This window comes from Thermobia domestica, chromosome 4 (assembly GCF_964235325.1).
Source record: "Thermobia domestica chromosome 4, izTheDome1.hap1.1, whole genome shotgun sequence".
Classification (NCBI taxonomy): domain Eukaryota; kingdom Metazoa; phylum Arthropoda; class Insecta; order Zygentoma; family Lepismatidae; genus Thermobia; species Thermobia domestica.
The window spans coordinates 249,835,194-249,857,275 of NC_137457.1; the positions used below are offsets into that span (position 1 = coordinate 249,835,194).

Consider the following 22,082-nt stretch of genomic DNA (forward strand, 5'->3'; position numbering starts at 1 on the left):
TATTGAATTTCTAAATTTTATTTGGAGAGCCATCTAGAGAGTAAGTCAAACTACGTGCTGATTTGGCACACTTCACATGTCATAAACTGTAGGAAACATGTTGGAATACGCTGCGTGTGCGAAATTTATATCAATTCGACTTAACGTAAATTTCGATTTACTTAAAGTGTTCTGGAACGATCTATTTATGTAAGTCGAAGACTGACTGTAGTGTCTTTCCTATTATTACGAAAATAAATATGCTCAAACTCGATATCAAAATAGAACACCTAGTAGTTTGCAACCAGCCATACTTGCGTGATGGTTCGGGTTGTATAACCATCAGGCGCTCGATAATTATTTCTAAATACAGTAGGACGACGATAATAATCCGAACGCGGTCCCTAGAAGCTTTTTACATTTTGTCTTAACGCTAGCCATAAACAAAAATAGTGTATCTGTCGACGTTATGTGAAGTCAGTGTTTCTACAAAAGTTCATTCATGTTATTGTTTGTCATACATATTTTATTTTTATTTTCTCTTAGGCCTATAAGTTTTAAGTGTGACTTACAAGATCAGTGTAATTTAGTGTACGAGCAGGTTCTTCAGAAACATTAAATGTAAGTAGCCTTACGTACGGTATTGTAATTACTGTATGTACTGAATAACCACTGTATCGATAGAACAGCATACCGTACAGTATATGTAAGCCTAAATGACATTTTCATGGTCATTTTCGAAAATCCGAACAATTTGAAAATCCGAACTACCTGTAGTCCCAATTAGTTCAGATTTTCAACTTCCTACTGTAATTAGTTTTATCGTAAAGTGATACGCTACAGCGAAAATTACGTGAAAATATTCTATTGTCTTTTGGCTTACGTGTCTGCACATTATTTCAGAGTACTAGTTAGTATGGAAGTACGAGAAATTTACTATGTACTTCTGAATCCAAGACTACTCCCATTAAAAAAAAAAATAATTACAAAAAAGAAATACATCTATAGCACATACTTGGTATATTTTCAGAATTTACTATAAAGTTATACTAAAAATCAAATCAAATACAAAACTCTCTTACTCTTTCTCACTGAAAGGGCTCATTGAATATCCGAACGTTCACAGCTAAAGTGGTAGGCGAGAGGGATAGTGATTTCCTTAAGTAAAGAAAAATTTCACAATATTTTTGAGCACGAAATTGGGGCAAGAAATCTCGTCTTCGATTCAGAAATATATATATATGTTGAGTTGCAAGATTTGACTAACAAACAGAAAAGTAACGCAATAAAAAGGTATCGTGAAACATATACGAATTTGTTAAATAAAAATAAAATTTTCAGTTCCAACATTTTGAAAACTGTATCATTATGCAAAATCTACATTCTTCATTGGTAAAGTTTTGTGGATGATCCAACCTTAAAGTGGCTTTCTACGATATCGAACTCTTGAAAATTCAACCTCGAAAAGACCAATGCACACGGATTTATGAAATATGAACAAAACACCCGAGACGTTTTTGAAGAAATCGTCGGGAAAACTCACACCAAGAATGAACTACCCCTCGTGTATTTTTCAGGGCAAATGAATTGTAATCGCACAAAAATTTGCACGAACAGTAAAAAAGGATCATTTTGAATTTTCAATCAAATAATAGATTAATTTTAATAGATATTTTGAGAAACTATAACAAATAAATAAATAAATAAAATACGGCGAGCTTTACCTGTAAATCCAATAGACTGAACATCAATTTCAAACCCTCCAAGCCACATTTTCCCATGTCTGTGTGTCAGACCACGGAGAAAAGCGAGTCCCACTTCATTGGCAGCTTCACCGTGTGGCGGCGCTGAACGCAGGATCAGTCTACACTCGACGATCACTCCTCGTTTGTCTTTCAGCAAAGAGCGGGGATCTCTTTTACGGAAGCCTACGACGTGCGAATGGTTGTAGTTAGATGAGAGGGCACTTGACGAGAATAACGAATCCAACTGAAACGGAACAAAAGAACAAAATGTTACGTCAGAAAATACTATTTATTCTAATTTAATTTGCGTACCAGAAAATATTGCTAATAATAATAATAATCCTATTTATACAGTCAAACCTGGATAAGTGAGATCACCAAGGACTTTCAGAGGTACAGTCATGTCCGAAATGATTGTCGCATATCTACAACTGTCTTCTTGTAAGAATATAATTTGCTAATGATTTTGTAGGGTACTTTTAATACTTATACTATGTGTATAATCGGAAAATGTATATTTCTCGTAATTTCATAGGAAAAGAATTATAAATACGAAAATTTGAATGTGTGAAACAAAATGTTGCTAAATGGACAGGAAAGTTTTATTTTTGTTTTCTTGTTCTTATTTACTGCTCTTTTGACATGAAATTTGCCACATACATGTCTTTGCCGTTTATACACATACTAACATTACAAGAAATAACGGGCGAATTCGTTATTAAGTTTATTCCTACAACATATTTATAGACATGCGACAATAATTTTGCACATGGGTGTACATATCTCTGTTACCAAGTTTCTTACTTGAAAGTTGAAAAATCCAATGTCTCACAGAGATAACGGTCAAAATTTCAGTAACAGAAGTTTCTCAGTTATCCAGGTCCCATTTATCTAGGTTTCACTAAGAAAGGCAAACGTCTCAGTGCGCCAGTTTAATTCTTAATAACAGTCACGCTAATAGCCCAACAAGAATTTAAAGCTGGTGTCGTCACTGCTGTCTCTTCGTCCATCTTCAAATTTGAGTACTGAATCCGCATAGTTTGAAAGTCTACCGTAGTTTTACACTGTGAAACGAAACTCACTTGTTCATTTACATATCTCCTGTATAATAATAATAATAATAATAATAATAATAATAATAATAATAATAATAATAATAATAATAATAATAATAATAATAATAATAATAAAGTAACGATTAACTAGCAGATTGTGTATATATTATTGTTAATCTTTTTCTAAGATGAGCAGGCGCGGTGGCTCAGTGGTAGAGAGTTCATCTCCGGTGCTTGGGATCCCTGGTTTGATCCCAGCTCGCGCCGTGTGGACTTTGTGGTGGACAAATACCGTGCTCAAACACAGTTTTCTCGGGGTTCTCCCGTTTCCTCCCACTTTCTTCGTTCCACCATTTCATTCATTTCTCATTATCACCGTCTCCTTTAGCCTGACCGGCATAATCGTGGGACGCAAAACTCAAAGATTTCATTTCACTTTTTTCTAAGATGACACACAGGTGTCTCTGGCGGGAGACAAAGGGGACGCGTCCCCCAATATTTTATGGAATAGATGAAATGGATCAATGCTGAAAGTATTTAGTTCTATATGGAAGAAAGGCAGAACAAATGAAGGTTATATCTGTCTTAAGAGTCTTCATCCCGGCGAAATTAAAATACCGCTAATTTTACAGTAATTATGTGATATCTTCAAATAGATAAAAGATAATTGAAATATGGAACAAGAGCACCCTAGACAATATTATTTTGCATGAGGTACCGTTATTACAAGTCACCTAGTGGCTTTCCGTTTTCAGCTGTTTAGAAACGCGAAAATAAACGCCGATTTTCAAAATGGCTCGAAATCGAAAGCAGATAAGTGAGTCGTGATAACAGTTTCTCATGTAAAATAATATTGTCTAGGGCGCTCTTGTTCCACATTTCGATTATCTTTTATCTATTTGAAGATATCACATAATTACTGTAGAATTAGCGGTATTTTAATTTCGCGGGATGAAGACTCTTAAGTATTAGGTTGGTGTGATTGAGAAGTCCGGTTGACGTGTGTCACATTTAAGGAATGATTTTTTCTTTTTTCTTTTTTTTTTTAAAAAAACAGTTACCCTTCTTGATTAGTCAAAGTAATTTCGGCTGGAGCCACAAAACTCCTCGTTGCTTTTGCAGCAACGATTGGATTCCATTACGAAGAAAGACTGGAGAAGGGAAAAGACTGTACAGAAAGTTGATCTGCGAATTGAGAAGAAAAATCTACAAAGACAAGAAAATATACAATAGAAGTAAAGGTGTCAAAAGGAATAATAATAAAAAAAAGAAAAAGAAATTTGAATAATATCCCTTTTAAGATCTTGGGTTTTTGGGGTATTTTTTAGACTTTGTCAAGCAGCTACTGCGTCACTACCCTAGGATCATGGTTCATACCTCATTCTCTTCAGAATAGAGCTGGCTTTCAAATGGTACTACTTACATGCCCATACCATATACCAGGAGAGGGAAAAATTTAGGGGAAAGGGGAAATTGCCGGGGAATTTTTTTCATACTTTGGGTCCCTCTGGAACGGCCCTGTGTGAACGTAGGGATCTGAAAAAAAAATTTGTTAAATACTACTCGGTAGACTAAATATGTGTACCAAATTTCAAACTTTTATCTTGAATAGTAAGGGCGGGAAAATATTTATCAATAATCCACACAATGCCCCAGATTACCGCAAAAAACTCTCTCAGATTAAAAAAAAAAATCCTGAGACATCCATATTCATCCTAGAATCATGGTTCGTCCATCATTTTCTTTAGAATAGAACTGCCTTTCAAATGGTACCATTCAGATGTCTCCATCGTGTATCTGAGGCGGGAAAATCCCGAAGAAAGGGATTTTTTGGTTAAAATATCTCTTTTTAAACTTTCTGCCCCTCTGGACCCCCATTGTTTTAACGCAGAGATCTGAAAAAATCTTATAAATACTACTCGGTGGACTGAATGTTTGTGCAAAATTTCAATCTTCTAGGTGCAAAAGTAAGCCCGCCAAAAAATAATGAAAATTGGCCTAACAAACGAAAATATATTTTTAGTTACGACGTCATCACCTCCTACGTCTCGAAGCAGGAAGGCGTGAAGCCATACGTAACGTGTTCTACAATGCCTCTAGACTGAAAAAAAAAAAAAAAAAAAACGGACGAAAAAGCTCAAATATGAGAGTTATAACGTAAAGTACCATAAAACACTAGTATGGTACAAATTCTTCCAAAGACCTTAAAAGGAATATATATGAAGGTAAATTTAATGTAAATAGATGCGTAGTAAGGGAGAACTGCTATGACAATATAGAAACTAAAAAGGAAATGATCCTTTAATGAGTGAATTGTAGCTTGAGGAAAATGGAAAGAATACACTGGAGGAGCAGAATAATAACAAGAATACATTGAATATTTTAGGCATTAAAATGGAAAACAAAGTAAACAAGGATGTCAAAGGAGTTGGGATGCTGAGACAAGTTCAAAAACATATAACGAAATGAAGGACGAAAAAGTAGATAATATATCTTTTGATTTTATTAAGAATAAGATAATCCTATATTTTCGTACATCTATTGTGATGATACTTGTGTTTTATGTCCCAGTGTGGAAGTTTGTGTTAAAGATTGCGCTTATTAGCAATTTTTTTAAATCTATTTTCGGATGATACAAAAACCTATTAACTCATATAAAGACACTAGAAAGGATTACGTGAAATACACGTATGAGAAATGAACAGCCATTAATAAAATCAACGTTACCTGTTAAGATTAGGGATGGGCACGAATCGAGCTAAAATTCGACTCGAATTCGAGTCGAGTCGAGTCAAACGTAATTTTCTCGAATCGAGTTCCAAGCCAAGTCACTGTTTCTGAGGTCGAGTTTCGAGTCGAGTTTGATGAATGGCTCGCTCGTTCAGCTCGTTTTAACTCTTTTTGATATCATGGCCAGATTGGACTGGAAAGCGAATGCCCTGAGAAATATAAGCAGTAATGTGAAAAACATTTAGTGTTGCTCTCTCGAGAGACTACTGCTCAAGTGCTCGCTTCTCGTCTCGTTTCGATAAAGAGACAACAATAAGTTTTATGAGACAGCCTCAAATGTCGTAAGCACCAACTTATACTATAGTTTCTACCATCATGGCTGAGATCTACATGGTCGAATTTTTGAGCCCAAGCAGAAGCCTAACCGGGTAGTGATGTCAACCAGCTTGGCTTGGATCAACTGAGCGAACAGCTCGAGCCGGCTCGGTTGGGATGAGCCATCAGTTCGGTTCAATTGAGCCGTCTCGGTTGGGATGAGCATCGGTTCGGCTCAATTGAGCTGATTGCTTCAGCCGGTTTGGTTGGGATAAGCCACAAACTCGGCTCTGGTGAGCCACCAGCTCGAGCCATTCGGTTGAAATGAGTCCATCGGATCTGTTCAACTCAGCTCAACTGATCCGATAGATCGAGCCGGCTCAGTTAGGGTGAGGCATCAGCTCGGTTCGATTCGGCTCAGGCGAGTCATTAGCTCGATCGAGCCAGCTCGGTTTGGATGAGCCATCGGCTCGGTACAGCTTAATTCAGCTGAGGGCTCGAATCGGCTCAATTCTCGGTTTGGCTCGATAGTGAATGAGCTGTGAGCCGAGCCGCTTGAGCCGATGACAACCCTAAACACGGGCCGACCAGGATACTTGAAGAGAGTACTTGAAACTACACATAGGATTTAGCTCAATTTGGCTCATTTTAACGTGACTCGACTCGAAATTCAATCTGAATTCGAGTCGAGTTGGAGAAAGTTTTTCGAGCCGAGTTCTCGAGTCCAGCTCAAAGATGTATGTTTCGAGTCGAGTCGAGTTTCAAAGAAAACTCGCTCCTACTCGCTTGTGCCCATCCCTAGTTAACATATTAACGGACTGACTCTATTAACGTAACTTGGCCGTGCTAATCGCTCCAGCTATATATTGCAAAAAATTGCTTGCATACATGGGATATGAGATATAGATAATCGCCATTAAAGTCGCCGTTACCATTAACTTGGTAACAAATTGGTGCAAAGTAACAAACCAAAATTTACATCTCTACAAAGTGAATTATTCTATTAAAGGCTAATTCAATTCTTCCATTCCGAATTACACTACCGAATTCGGGCAAGGTAATTATTCTAGTTATCTGTTCCCAAAAAACATTTTAAAAAATGGCATGCATTTAAGAGTTATCGTGCGAAATAACGGACAGACGGACTAACAACTCAATCTTACTCTCATTACGTGATCTTGAGTGTTGAGTTGATTGAGAGTTTTAACATCTCGTTCAACAGCGAGGGTATGAGAAGTGAACCTACTGATTAACGAGGAATTCGAACCATATGAGCTCTCGCCGGGAACTGAACCCAGGTCTCCCACGCCAAAGGCGCGCACGCTAACCGCTTAGCCACGAAGGAGCTCTGACGTGATCCTAAGAAAGGAATGAAAGTTTTTCCATATTGTTATAGCAAAAGAATGACAGAAGATACTGAGTGAGCCAATCAGAGCTTCTTAGTGCCAAGGTATCTGCTTAAAAAAAAAAAAAATATATCAAACGTTTGAATCTAGTAAAAGTACTAGGTTTATGACAAGCTCAACGGACGCGGTGTTTTGCTACAATATGTGTTATACGATATGCTTATCTGTACAAGAATCACTGAGCAATTATGCATGGTGAATTGACAAGTGACGGCAAGGCACCTATCACTCTGCAAGTGAAGGCAGAGCAACTCTTACCACTCTTTCTTCACACTTAGGTATATGAATTGAGTGTCCTAAGAATACATTCCATCTCCCCTCTTAACCGTCTATTAACTCAGGGGCAGCTCGTGAGGAAAGTCACATCCGTAAAAATTAAACTTTCCTCGTTTGAAACTAAAAGAATTTTTTCTTAAGAGGCCTTATCACTGCGAAATTAAAATACCGCTAATTTTACAGTAATTATGTGATATCATCAAACAGATAAAAGGTAATCAAAATGTGGAACAAGATCGCTTTAGAGAATATTATTTTGCTTGTTATCATAAGTGTATTTTAAATTATATTATCATGATGGAAAACTGTAATTAGGCATCCGCCTGTTGTTTTCTGAAATAAATAAATAAATAAATAAGTTATCGCGAGTCACTTAGTAGCTTTCCGTTGGCAGCCACTTAGAAACGCGAAAATAAATGCCGATTTTCTAAACGGCTGGAAATCGAAAGGAGATAAGTAAGTCGTGATAACGGTATCTCATGTAAAATAATATTGTCTAGGGAGCTCTTGTTCCACTTTTTGATTATCTCTTATCTAGTTGAAGATACTGTATAATTACTGTAAAATTAGCGGTATTTTAATTTCGCAGTGATAAGGCCTCTTAAATATCTAATTGTCGTATACACTGGATAATCTTTCTTCCTTTAGTTTCAAGCGAAAATATTGTTTGTTACTCGTGTGATTTCCGTCATGTCCGGCCTCTAATCAATATAATTATTTCAAAATAGAAGAAGGGTCGTAATCATATTTAGATTTAGGTATTAACATTGCCTTTTTACAGTAAGGTTTCAATTTAATTATTTGAAAATTGCTAATGATAAACGATACTAAATATGAACGTGCTTTGGTGTTCGTTCTTAGGTCAAGTAAAAAATTAGTTTTTAAATTTAGCACGGTGTTAATCTATGTACTTTGAAGAACCAAAGGCTTGGCTGCAGCGACTATTATCACTACAATATAAAGCACAAGCACAATACGTGTTCTTCGCACGGGGAGAATACGTTTCATTTTGGATATAAAAGGGTGAATTTGGATTTAAATGGCTTCGAAAGTATTACTGTTTGTCTCAGCGACACTGTTCGTCCCTGTATTAATATCGGTCATTTGCGATTATTTTTATATATCTCCTCCTTCCCCTCCCCCAAGTTGCGGGGCTGAATTTTTTTTTAAACAGCATCTGGAGTATCATTGTTCATCTCAGCGACCCCAAAAGCTACGGATTCGATACTAATATCAGTCATTTTCGATCATTTTAAGTATCTCTCTTCCTCCCCCTCTCCTAAGTTGCACCCTCAAAGTAAAATGATAAAAACAATCCCAAGCCCATACCTCATCTATCTTAAAAATTTGATCGAGATCGGTCTCGTGATCCAAGAGTTATTATGATTTATTTATTTTTATATAGGCTAATCTCTCCCCCCCCCCTCCTATGTTGTACTGTTAAAGTGAAATAATGAAAACCATCCCAGACCCGAAACTGATTTATGTTGAAAATTTGATCGAGATCGGTCGGGTGGTTCAAGAGATATAAAGTCACATAGTCCCTTGCAATTTTATATAGACCCTATTATATTTAATAGATTTTTTAAAAATCGAAAAAAAAAAATCAGGATGTGGCCGAGAATTTATGGAAGTCATTGTAGTATCCAAGACATGTCGTGATAATTCATAACTCATCACAGTAAACTCTCCTAGCAATAACTTGTGACGATGTTGCTACAAATTAAAAGAGAAAAGACTACAATACTTCTTTTTCGGTGCCGTATTCGACTGAGAACTCAAGTAGTCTGTTTCTTCCCTTTTTCTGCACAGCGCAAGAAGAACAACTCGTCCGTTATCACTTAAATTGAATTATATTCCTCCACACAATTTCCATCTTATGAGAAACACAACTAACTCCATCTGGAGGGTAATTTATTACCATACGAATTGAAAATCAGATGCTATTTTATTTCCTTCCTTCTTCTTGTCGTCTTTTGTTGATCAGGTGTGAGAATTCTCAACGGCAGACAAAAGGCCAAGAGTTTCATCTTGTTCAAGCTCCTTTTCCTAGTCGAAGAAATTACACCGTAAATCTATTTTGCGTCAGGCTTCGGCTACTTACTGTGTCCAACGGGAGAAGGAGAAAATGAAACCAAAGAAGAAACAAAGAAAATAAAAAATAGTAATAAGAAGAAAATAAGGACTTCTATAACACATTTGAGTATTTCTATTTCTCTCTCTCTCTCTCTCTCTCTCTCTCTCTCTCTCTCTCTCTCTCTCTCTCTCTCTCTCTCTCTCTTTCCTTGGCAGCAAAATGTGATTTTCCAAAAGCTCTTGGTGAAACAGCTTGAGCGTACTTAACGGAAACAATAAAGGGATATATCCTACCATTTACTTACCAAGTGTGCTCGTTACCAATTATAAGGGAAAATGACGGCAAAATGGCTTTTTGCGCGAAAGCATTTATTATTTCAAACAGTGTTTCCAACTGAAAGAGGAGGAGGGTCGTAGCGTACAGCCACAATCTAATATAATTTGTATTGTTGCAGAGATGGAATATGAACTTAAAATAGGTCCGTGAACTTGGCCCCCCCACTTTGAGCACTAACGATAAAATTAGTGTCAATCGTTAGTGCATCGTTAGTGCTTCTTAGTGCACCAACCCCTAACGTTAGTGCTTAATTAGTGTAGGAGCTACAAGCAAAAAACATTTGGGGGGGCCAAGTTCACGCTGCCCCCCACTTCAAGCACTAACGAAATAACTAGTGCCATTCGTTAGTGCATCGTTAGTGCTTCCTAGTGCACCAACCCGTGACGTTAGTGCTTCATTAGTGTAGGCTCTAGAGCCAAAACAATGGTACACGCTGGCCCCCCCACTTCAAGCAATAAGGAAAGGAATAGTGCCGTTCGTTAGTGTATCGTTAGTGCTTCAAGAAAATACTAAAAGTTTCGTTAGTGCTTCACTATTAGTGTAGATATAGCCAATTATAAGTCACGAAACTCCCATAAGAAATGCATGGGGAATTTTTCATTGCGTCAAATTACCGCCAAATTCCAAAGCACTATTGACCTCTTCTAGTGTAATCGTTAGTGCATCGTTAGCGCTTCTTATTGCAAAAACCGCTAACGTTAGTGCTTCATTAGTGTAGGAGTTATAAAGAAAAAACATTTGGGGGGGCCAAGTTCACGCTGCCCCCCCACTTCAAGCATTAACGATAAAATTAGTACCATTCGTTAGTGCATCGTTAGTGCTTCTAGAAAACACTTATAGTTTCGTTAGTGCTTAAATATTAGTGTGGTTATGACTTATTACATGTCACGAAACTCCCATAAGAAATGCATGGGGAATTTTTCATTGCGTCGAATTACCGCCGAATACAAAAGCAGTAATGAATTCTTGTAGTGCAATCCTTAGTGCATCGTTAGTGCTTCTTACTGCACCAACAATAACATTAGTGCTTCATTAGTACAGGAACTACAAGTAAAAAACACTTTGGGCCTAGCGTGAACTTGGCCCCCCCACTTTGAGCACTAACGAAAAGATTAGTGCCCTTCGTTAGTATATCGTTAGTGCTTCCAGAAAATACTTATAGTTTCGTTAGTGCTTCATTATTAGTGTAGATATAGCCAATTGTAAGTCACGAAACTCCCATAAGAAATACATGGGGAATTTTTCATTGCGTTAAATTACCGCCGAATACAATAGCACTAATGAATTCTTGTAGTGCAATCCTTAGTGCATCGTTAGTGCTTCTTAGTGAACCAATCCTAACGTTAGTGCTTCATTAGTGTAGGAACTACAAGTGAAAAACCCTTTGGGCCTAGCGTGAACTTGCCCCCCCACTTTGAGCACTAACGAAAAGATTAGTGCCATTCGTTAGTATATCGTTAGTGCTTCCAGGAAATACTAATAGTTTCGTTAGTGCTTCATTATTAGTGTAGATATAGCCAATTGTAAGTCACGAAACTCCCATAAGAAATACATGGGGAATATTTCATTGCGTTAAATTACCGCCAAATTCAAAAGCACTAATGATCTCTTTTAGTGCAATCGTTAGTACTTCTTAGTGCACCAGCCCTAACGTTAGTGCTTCATTAGTGTAGGAAGTACAAGTGAAAAACCCTTTGGGCCTAGCGTGAACTTTGCCCCCCCACTGAGCACTAACGAAAAGATTAGTGCCATTCGTTAGCATATCGTTAGTGCTTCCAGAAAATACTAATAGTTTCGTTAGTGCTTCACTATTAGTGTAGATATAGCCAATTGTAAATCACGAAACTCCCAGAGGAAATGCATGGGGAATTTTTCTGTTTGTTAAATTACCGCCAAATTCGAAAGCACTAATGACTTCTTGTAGTGCAATCGTTAGTGCTTATTAGTGCACCAACAATAACATTAGTGCTTGATTAGTGTAGGAACTTCAAGTAAAAACCCTGTGAGCCTAGCATGAACTTGGCCCCCCTCACTTTGAGCACAAACGAAAAGATTAGTGCTATTCGTTATTACATTGTTAATGCTTATGGAAAATACTAATAGTTTCGTTAGTGCTTCACTATTAGTGTAGATATAGGCAATTATAAGTCACGAAACTCTCATAAGAAGAACATGGGGATTTTTTCATTAGGTCAAATTCTCACGAAATTCAAATGGAGTAGTTGTCTCTTCTAGTGGCATCGTTAGTGTTTCGTTATTGCTTGCTAGTGATCTCTGTGCACCATTAGTCAGTGTAACATTAGTGCACCAAGACCGAACATTAATGCTTCTCATCGTGAATGCTTTTATTGGCTAGCGTATAGTTGGCTCCCCTTAAGTTTTATTTTCTACCGTCCATACTGTTGATGCACTAATGTTTGGAGTTCTGCAATAAGAGGTACTAACACTACACTATACTATAACCATTACACTATATGTGGTTATTAGTGCTTTTAAATATGTGGGAAATTTACAAAATGAAAAATGCTGTGTCTAAATTTAGCCCCGCACGATTCTCAAGTGCTAGTAAAACTATTTACATGTTTAGTGCTAAGTAATTTCACATTAGTGCACTAAACAGTAACGATAGCACTATCATACTTTAGTAGTTATTAATGAATAACTCGTTCGGGGCTAACTTTAGATTTTTCAACTTTTACACATTTTTTTTTAGTAATTGTGCCACAAAAGTGGGACTAACACCAGTGGGTAGTGCATTAATAGAGCCCTATTAAACACTGATTGCTGTCATAGTTTAGGAGTTATAAGTGAATAACACATTCCGGGCTAAATTTAAATTTATCGAAGTTTACAATAATTGTCTCACAAAGGTCGAATAATCGTCAAAGGTTAGTACAGCGTTAATACTCCAAAAATCTCTAACGTTAGTGAAATTGTAGTTTGGGAATTATTAATGAATAACTCGGACGAGACTGAGTTTAAAAGTATCGAAAAACACTAATTTTCTCACAAAGGTAGGACAAACTTTAAAGGATAGCATCCTTAACGCTTCAAAAAATAATAAGTACTAACGTTAGTGCTATCATATTTTTGGACTTATTAATGAAAACTCAACCCGGTCTAACTTTAGGTTTTTCAACCTCAACAGTTTTACACTAATTGTAACAAAAAAGTAGGACAAACACAAGCGCTTACTGCATTGCTAGAGCTATAAAACATTAAGAATTCTCGTTAGTGCTTTCATGAATAGTCCGGATAGGATTGAATTTAAATTTTGGAACTTCACACTAATTGTCCCACAAAGGTAAGATAACCGCCGAAGGTTAGTGACTGTTAGTGCTTCATGAAACACTAATCACTTAACGGCAGTGCCGTCACAGTTTAGGAGTTTTACCAAATAACTCGAGCGGGGCTAACTTCAGGTTTTTCAATTTTTACACAATTATTGTAAAATTCGATGAATTTTAATTGAGATCCGTCCGAGTGATTCACTGATAACTCCTAAACTGTGATAGCACTTTCGTCAATGCTTAGTATTTTGAAGCACTAAAAAAGCACGATCCTTTACCGATTATCCTACCTTTGGATTGACAATTATTGTAAAATTCGACAAATTTGAATTTAGGTTCGTGCGTGTTATTCGTTAATCACACTTAAATTAAGATAGCACTCGCATTAGTGCTTATTCAGCAGAGGACTAAACGCTGGTTTGGTCCATTTTTGTCAGACAATTAGCGTAAAATTGTACAAAATTTAAAGATCTAAAGTAGCCCTCCACCCCCCGAGTTATACATTTTTAACCCCTAAACTAAGATAGCAGTAACATTAATGCTTAGTGTCTTTCGGAGCACTAACGATGTACTCATCTTTGACGTTTATTCAACCTTTGTGAGGCCATTATTGTAAAATTTGCTAAAATTAAATTTAGCACAGAGTGAGTTATTCACTTATAACTCTTAAACTATAATCGCGCTAACACTAATGCTTCGTGTTTCGGGAAGCAATAAGGATGCACTAACTTTTGACGTCTATCTCACCTTTGTAGGACAATAATTGTAGAATTAGAAAAATTTCAATTTAGTCTTGCAAATAATGTTCACTAATATAGAGTTGAATCAAAGCACTAACGTTAGATTTTAGTGTACTAATGGGTACTAACGATGCACTAACGATTGCACTAAACATGTCAAACGTTTCTTTAGTATTTGAGATGCGTGCGGGGCTAAATTTAGACACGTAGCATTTTCCACTCTCTAAAATTCTTCCACCAAATTTAAAAGCACTAATAACAATATATTAGTGTAATGATTACTATTACGTTCGGGAATTTAACACAATGAAAAATACCCCATGTATTTCTTATGGGAGCTTCGTGACTTACAATTGGCTATATCTACACTAATAATGAAGCACTAAAGAAACTATTAGTATTTTCTGGAAGCACTAACGATATACTAACGAATGGCACTAATCTTTTCGTTAGTGCTCAGTGGGGGGCCAAGTTCACGCTAGGCCCAAAGGGTTTTTCACTTGTACTTCCTACACTAATGAAGCACTAACGTTAGGGCTGGTGCACTAAGAAGTACTAACGATGCACTAACGATTGCACTAAAAGAGATCATTAGTGCTTTTGAATTTGGCGGTAATTTAACGCAATGAAAAATTCCCCATGCATTTCTTATGGGAGTTTCGTGACTTACAATTGGCTATATCTACACTAATAATGAAGCACTAACGAAACTATTAGTATTTTCTGGAAGCACTGACGATATACTAACGAATGACACTAATCTTTTCGTTAGTGCTCAAAGTGGGGGGGCCAAGTTCGCGCTAAGCCCAAAGTGTTATTTACTTGTAGTTCCTGTACTAATGAAGCACTAATGTTAGGGTTGGTGCACTAAGAAGCACTAAAGATGCACTATGGATTGCACTACAAGAATTCATTAGTGCTTTTGTATTCGGCGGTAATTTAACGCAATGAAAAATTCCCCATGCATTTCTTATGGGAGTTTCGTGACTTACAATTGGCTATATCTACACTAATAATGAAGCACTAACGAAACTATTAGTATTTTCTGGAAGCACTAACGATATACTAACGAATGGCACTAATCTTTTCGTTAGTGCTCAAAGTGGGGGGGCCAAGTTCACGCTAGGCCCAAAGGGTTTTTCACTTGTAGTTCCTACACTAATGAAGCACTAACGTTAGGGTTGGTGCACTAAGAAGTACTAACGATGCACTAACGATTGCACTAAAAGAGATCATTAGTGCTTTTGAATTTGGCGGTAATTTAACGCAATGAAAAATTCCCCATACATTTCTTCTCGGAGTTTCGTGACTTACAATTGGCTATATCTATACTAATAATGAAGCACTAACGAAACTATTAGTATTTTCTGGAAGCACTAACGACATGCTAACGAATAGCACTAATCTTTTCGTTTGTGCTCAAAGTGGGAGGTTAAGTTCACGCTAAGCCCAAAAGGTGGTTATTTGTAGTTCCTACACTAATGAAGCACTAATGTTATTGTTGGTGCACTAATAAGCACTAACGATTGCACTACAAGAAGTCATTAGTGCTTTCGAATTTGGCGGTAATTTAACGAAATGAAAAATTCCCCATGCATTTCCTCTGGGAGTTTCGTGACTTACAATTGGCATAATCTACACAAATAGTGAAGCACTAACGAAACTATTACTACTTTCTGAAAGCACTAACGATATACTAACGAATGGCACTAATCTTTTTGTTAGTGCTCAGTGAGGGGGCCAAGTTCACGCTAGGCCCAAAGGGTTTTTCACTTGTAGTTCCTACACTAATGAAGCACTAACGTTAGGGCTGGTGCACTAAGAAGTACTAACGATTGCACTAAAAAAGATCATTAGTGCTTTTGAATTTGGCGGTAATTTAACGCAATGAAATATTCCCCATGTATTTCTTATGGGAGTTTCGTGACTTACAATTGGCTATATCTACACTAATAATGAAGCACTAACGAAACTATTAGTATTTTCTGGAAGCACTAACGATATACTAACGAATGGCACTAATCTTTCGTTAGTGCTCAAAGTGGGGGGGGCAAGTTCACGCTAGGCCCAAAGGGTTTTTCACTTGTAGTTCCTACACTAATGAAGCACTAACGTTAGGCTTGGTGCACTAAGAAGCACTAACGATGCACTAAGGATTGCACTACAAGAATTCATTAGTGCTATTGTATTCGGCGGTAATTTAATGCAATGAAAAATTCCCCATGCATTTCTTATGGGAGTTTCGTGACTTACAATTGGCTATATCTACACTAATAGTGAAGCACTAACAAAATCATTAGTATTTTCCGGAAGCACTAACGACATACTAACGAATGGCACTACTCTTTTCGTTAGTGCTCAAAGTGGGGGGGCCAAATTCACACTAGGCCCAAAGGGTTTTTCACTTGTAGTTCCTACACTAATGAAGCACTAACGTTAGGGTTGGTGCACTAAGAAGTACTAACGATGCACTAACGATTGCACTAAAAGAGATCATTAGTGCTTTTGAATTTGGCGGTAATTTAACGCAATGAAAAATTCCCCATGCATTTCTTATGGGAGTTTCGTGACTTACAATTGGCTATATCTACACTAATAATGAAGCACTAACGAAACTATAAGTATTTTCTGGAAGCACTAACGATATACTAACGAATGGCACTAATCTTTTCGTTAGTGCTCAAAGTGGGGGGGCCAAGTTCACGCTAGGCCCAAAGGGTTTTTCACTTGTAGTACTTACACTAATGAAGCACTAACGTTAGGGTTGGTGCACTAAGAAGTACTAATGATGCACTAACGATTGCACTAAAAGAGATCATTAGTGCTTTTGAATTTGGTGGTAATTTAACGCAATGAAAAATTCCCCATGCATTTCTTATGGGAGTTTCGTGACATGTAATAAGTCATAACCACACTAATATTTAAGCACTAACGAAACTATAAGTGTTTTCTAGAAGCACTAACGATGCACTAATGAATGGCACTAGTTATTTCGTTAGTGCTTGAAGTGGGGGGCAGCGTGAACTTGGCCCCCCCCAAATGTTTTTTCTTTATAACTCCTACACTAATGAAGCACTAACGTTTGCGGTTTTTGGAGTAAGAAGCGCTAACGATGCACTAACGATTGCACTAGAAGAGGTCAATAGTGCTTTGGAATTTGGCGGTAATTCAACGCAATGAAAAATTCCCCATGCATTTCTTATGGGAGTTTCGTGACTTATAATTGGCTATATCTACACTAATAGTGAAGCACTAACGAAACTTTTAGTATTTTCTAGAAGCACTAACGATGCACTAACGAACGGCACTATTCTTTTCCTTATTGCTTGAAGTGGGGGGGCCAGCGTGTTCCATTGTTTTGGCTCCAGAGCCTACACTAATGAAGCACTAACGTCACGGGTTGGTGCATTAGGAAGCACTAACGATGCACTAACGAATGGCACTAGTTATTTCGTTAGTGCTTGAAGTGGGGGGGCAGCGTGAACTTGGCCCCCCCAAAAGTTTTTTGCTTGTAGCTCCTACACTAATTAAGCACTAACGTTAGGGGTTGGTGCACTAAGAAGCACTAACGATGCACTAACGATTGACACTAATTTTATCGTTAGTGCTCAAAGTGGGGGGGCCAGGTTCACGGACGTACTTAAAATACCTACTAAAAAGATTCGCGCGCAAACGTATTACATGATCAAGCTTTTAAACATTATGCAGAATTTTATCAAAAAAAGAAAAAGAATAAAATTCTAAAATAATAAAAGATTTTTAAAATCAAATCTACAAGTACTATGTGCTTTCTGTTAGGAAAAAATAAGATAGGTGTATATTGTTCTATTTAATAGTATAGGCCTATACTTTTTAAATACACAGAAGATAAATAATCTGTTCGAGCATAATAAAATTATGAATTATTGTTAGCAACGGACTACATGCTTTTTAGCGACTTAAAAATTCGCATTTCTCGATTTTCTCGAAACTTATGCATCAAAATTTAGGCTCAAGCATCTCAATTTGTTTTCCTTGATTCGTCTGTTGTCTAATGTGCGTCTTGTTATGTTGTTCTTTTAAAAAAAAAGAAATAGAAAAATGAAGTTTTTGTTGGATCAGTTGATTTTCCTCTTTTGTTGTTGAACCCTTTATCTGCGTAAATCGACTTTTGTCGATGGAAAGAAAATTACCTGAACCAGAAAATGTCGATTATAGTGTGTGTGTGTGTTTTTTTTCTTTTTGTCCGTATCTTGGGCTTGCCAATAGTAGTCGCCAAAGGTGTTTTTTTTTTTTTTTTTTTTTTCGTTGACGACTACCCTCGACAAGCCCAAGATACGGAGAAAAAAAATAAACACTGACTATAGTGGACATTCGCTGGTTAGGGAAATTTTCTTTCTGTCAACAGAAGTCGATTTACGCATTGAAAGGGTGAAATAAGCGAGTCAGTCAAATATTTAGCCTTTACTTGTTGATAGATTTCATATTATTAATTGTGTAACATTAATGTTAGATGATTTAACACTAGTATTAACTGTATAATTCTTTCTGTTGTGTTCATCGTTGTCATTATCATCATAGGCATTCCGCCATTATTGGCAGGTCACTTGCTGCAACTGAGAAGCTTCCACGCTCCATGGTCTTCCGCTAACCTCTTTGTCTTCACGAACGATTTTTCTCTTGATATCGCTCATCAATTGTAGACTGAAAATAAAATCCGTGCTAACAGTAAGTGGCAAAAATGGAAAAGATCGGTTTAATGTCGAGATGTGGCTTATGTGCCTAACACTGCTCAATTAAAATCGGGCTATCTAGCATTCACTGTGGAAGTAGTTCAAATAATCGCCAAGGCGTGGGTTAAATCTGAAGTAGTTCTGAAGTAAAATCTGTGCTTTTTTACTCAACATTTTCATTTTGGCACTTAGTACGGATTTTAAAGTCAGTCTACAATTGTAGTCTTTTTCGCCCTCTCCTGCTCTTTCCTTCCACCATATCCTCTAGCACATTTCTCATGACATAGTTCTTTTTTAGTAAATGTCCCAACTAGTTTCTTTTCCTTCTCTTAATAATATCTAAAATTGCGCTTCCTCCCCCACGATTGCTAACACCCTCTCATTAGTTTCCGGTCGACTCAACTAATTCTTTCCATTCTTCTCCACGCCTACATTTCGAAAGCTTCCAGTCATTTTTCATCATTTTTGCGTAATGTCAGTGTTTCTGCTCCATATAGTGAAATACTCCACACAAAGCATTTTATGAGTCTTTTTCTCAATTCTTTATTCAAGATCCCACAAAATAGACTTTTCTTCCTCCTAAAGGCTTCTTTTGCCATTCTTATTCTTGCTTGTATTTCACGTTTGCACCTCACATCACCACTACAAATACTATCCAGGTATCGAAAACTAGTGACCTGTTCTATTTTCTTCCCTCCTACTTCTATATTTGACATCGACCGCTTCCTTCCAATCACAATGTTTTTATCTTTCTAACATTTACTTTCATTCCATATTCTACACAACCCTTCCTTAATCTTTTTGATTTTCTCTTCAGATTCTGCAGCAAGCGCCATATCATCTGCAACTATATACATCTAATCATTGTACCTCCTACCGAAATGCCGTCTTGATTATGTAGGCTTATTTTCAAATATTGTTGTTCTGTTCAAATAAAATAAAATATTTATCTCGAAGCGCAAGAAACAGAAGATTAGCCCCTTCCTTTTCTTAGTTATGTTCGACCTCACGGACAGAGAAAAGGACAAGAAATTTCTCCGTCTCTTTACTCTTGAAAAACCAATATATAACAGCATACGGTGTACTGTACAAAATCAATCAAACTCATCCGCTCTAAATCTAACTTGACATGTGTTAAGCCATGACATGCTTCACAAGCTTGTGAAATCTTATGGTGTCAAGGGCTTCGGATATCGAGTTATGGGTTATCAAATTTGCGGTATGAATTTGATCACATTTTCGCAAAACAATTTCGAGATTTGCTTTTAAAAGTCAACGAAGTACGTTTTTTTTTTTTTCATAACTGAAAAAAAAACACTTGTTAATAATTGCTGTTTCCATCACAAAGGATTTACATTGTCTCCTTACATATAAGTTGTTTAATTCAAAATAGTACTGACACGCGTGCTATAAATGTATGTGTGGGTTGAAAGCACTTTACTTACCTATTTCGAAATCATTTATGGATTTCTTAAGAGAAAAAGAATAAAAAGGAACTAGCAGGGTCAAGTTCTCGGTAAAAATAAAATAGTAATGCGACCGCGATATTCCCTTTATTAAATAATGAAAAAGAGGAACTTACACAGAACGAATGAATGAAAATATTCGTAGAAATTGTTTTTGCGTGTTTCCCACCTTATTTCCCTATTTGTGTACGTTTATCAGTATATTCAGTATATAAAAGGATTCACTGGCGTCCTGGTACCCACCCACATTTCCTTCACTTAAAGCACCACTTTGACAGGCTGAAAATTAATACTTTTCATTTTTTTAAGTGGAAGGGAGTGGGAATGTAAACCGAATATTTTGTAGCAGCAGTATTGGATATAAAGTAAAAAACGTTTATTACGGTCCCGATTTTTATTTATTTATTTATTTATTTATTTATTTATTTATTGAAGTTCTGTTCTGAACTTCAGTTTCCTTGTGGCTATGTAGTTAGGTTATGAGTTTCCGGTGCATGAGACCCGGGTTCGATTCCTGGCGGAAGCACATGTGGTTCAAATCCCACGTTAAAGTGTAGGTCCATATCTCATATAGTCTCGCTGCAGGAAGAGACGCTAAACCCAAACGTCGACCAACCGTTCCGGAATTCATTCTTGTTTCGCCTACAGTTCTGCTTTAATTTACATCACTATATGAAGACGAAACAGTAATTCCTGCTTAGTCTATGTCTGTTTCAGGACAGGGATATTTAATTGCTAGTGATTTTTCGTTATATTTTCCTCCCAACTTATATTTTTCAGTTTCCAAATGAAATGGAAAACATGCCACAAATTGAAATAGAAATTAAACCAAGGCTGTCTTTAAAAAAAAATAAATAAATAAAAAGCGCAAACGATTATCGATATTAACAAATAAAACACAAGATATTCATGAGAAACGATCAGCTGTAAAGGTTATCTAAGAAACACGGATCTAATAGAACCATATTTTCCCAGATTTTTGTTTAGTTTTAACGGCTTTTAACTAAGCTGTCTCATCTCGAAAAGATGTTGTAAAGTGATGCCCAATGAACACAATTAATTCCAGATATGAAATTTAAGTTCATGTAAGTTTCAGTATTGTCTTGTAAATTTATAGGCTTAAATCGAAATCGTAAAAGATTGAAAATGCATAAAATTATCCTACAAAATCAAAAACTGCTCACTAAAATTACAATAAACTAGTAGTACATAAACTGGCACCAGATCATCATAGAATTATAATGAATCATGAGATAAGAAAATATATTATTGTAATGTAGCGTGACAAGTGAGTTTCGTGTTACATTGAGAAAGTACGACAGATTTCCGAACTTTAGAAGTAAAATATTCTAACTATAAAACTGATAGATTTATTTGTTTCGGCTTCAACAGGTGAATAAAGGGGAAGATAGAATTTACTCTTCGGATGCTGAATCCAGTGGTGCCCCCCCCTCATGTCCATGATGCATCCCCCCTCAATTGTCTATCCGTAGGTGTTCTTCCATGAAAAAAAAATCTTTTCGATTTATTTTTACACCACCTCAAACATATTTATATAGATTTTTATCCCCCCCCAAATATTTCAATGACGCAGTTTGCGTCATAGCCCCCCTTTGTGGGCACCCCTGCTGAATCTCTTACCATTTAAACCGAAACCGACTGATTTCTTTAACTTCCTGTTTCAATAGAGAGATAAATTGAAGCCAAGATTAAACCTATTATTTGGTCCTAAATTCATATCAATTGAAACAATTTCTCGCAACTTTTTATAGTGTTTTTGCTCTATGGAGATCATTATTGAATACAAAAGTGGTAGTAGCTTTCTATTATGTACAAGTACGTATTACAGCCGAGATTTAACTTGTTCCTTGGGCTGTAAATTCATAAAGAAATCGTTTCAGGCTATATCTTACCGTTATTCCTTTATAACTATTAAAATTGAAACCGAAACGTTA

At 36.6% G+C, this 22,082-nt stretch overlaps 1 protein-coding gene across 5 annotated transcripts in view; it reads right to left on the bottom strand.

Moving 5' to 3' along the window:
* Positions 1–22,082, bottom strand: part of LOC145683971 (uncharacterized) — a 537,083-nt gene that overhangs the window by 40,612 nt on the left and 474,389 nt on the right. For all 5 annotated transcript variants that reach the window (XM_081755704.1, XM_081755703.1, XM_081755705.1 and 2 more), the window contains one exon: positions 1,704–1,968. In XM_081755704.1, the coding sequence (XP_081611830.1) occupies positions 1,704–1,968 (265 nt within the window). The remainder of the gene's footprint in view (positions 1–1,703; positions 1,969–22,082) is intronic.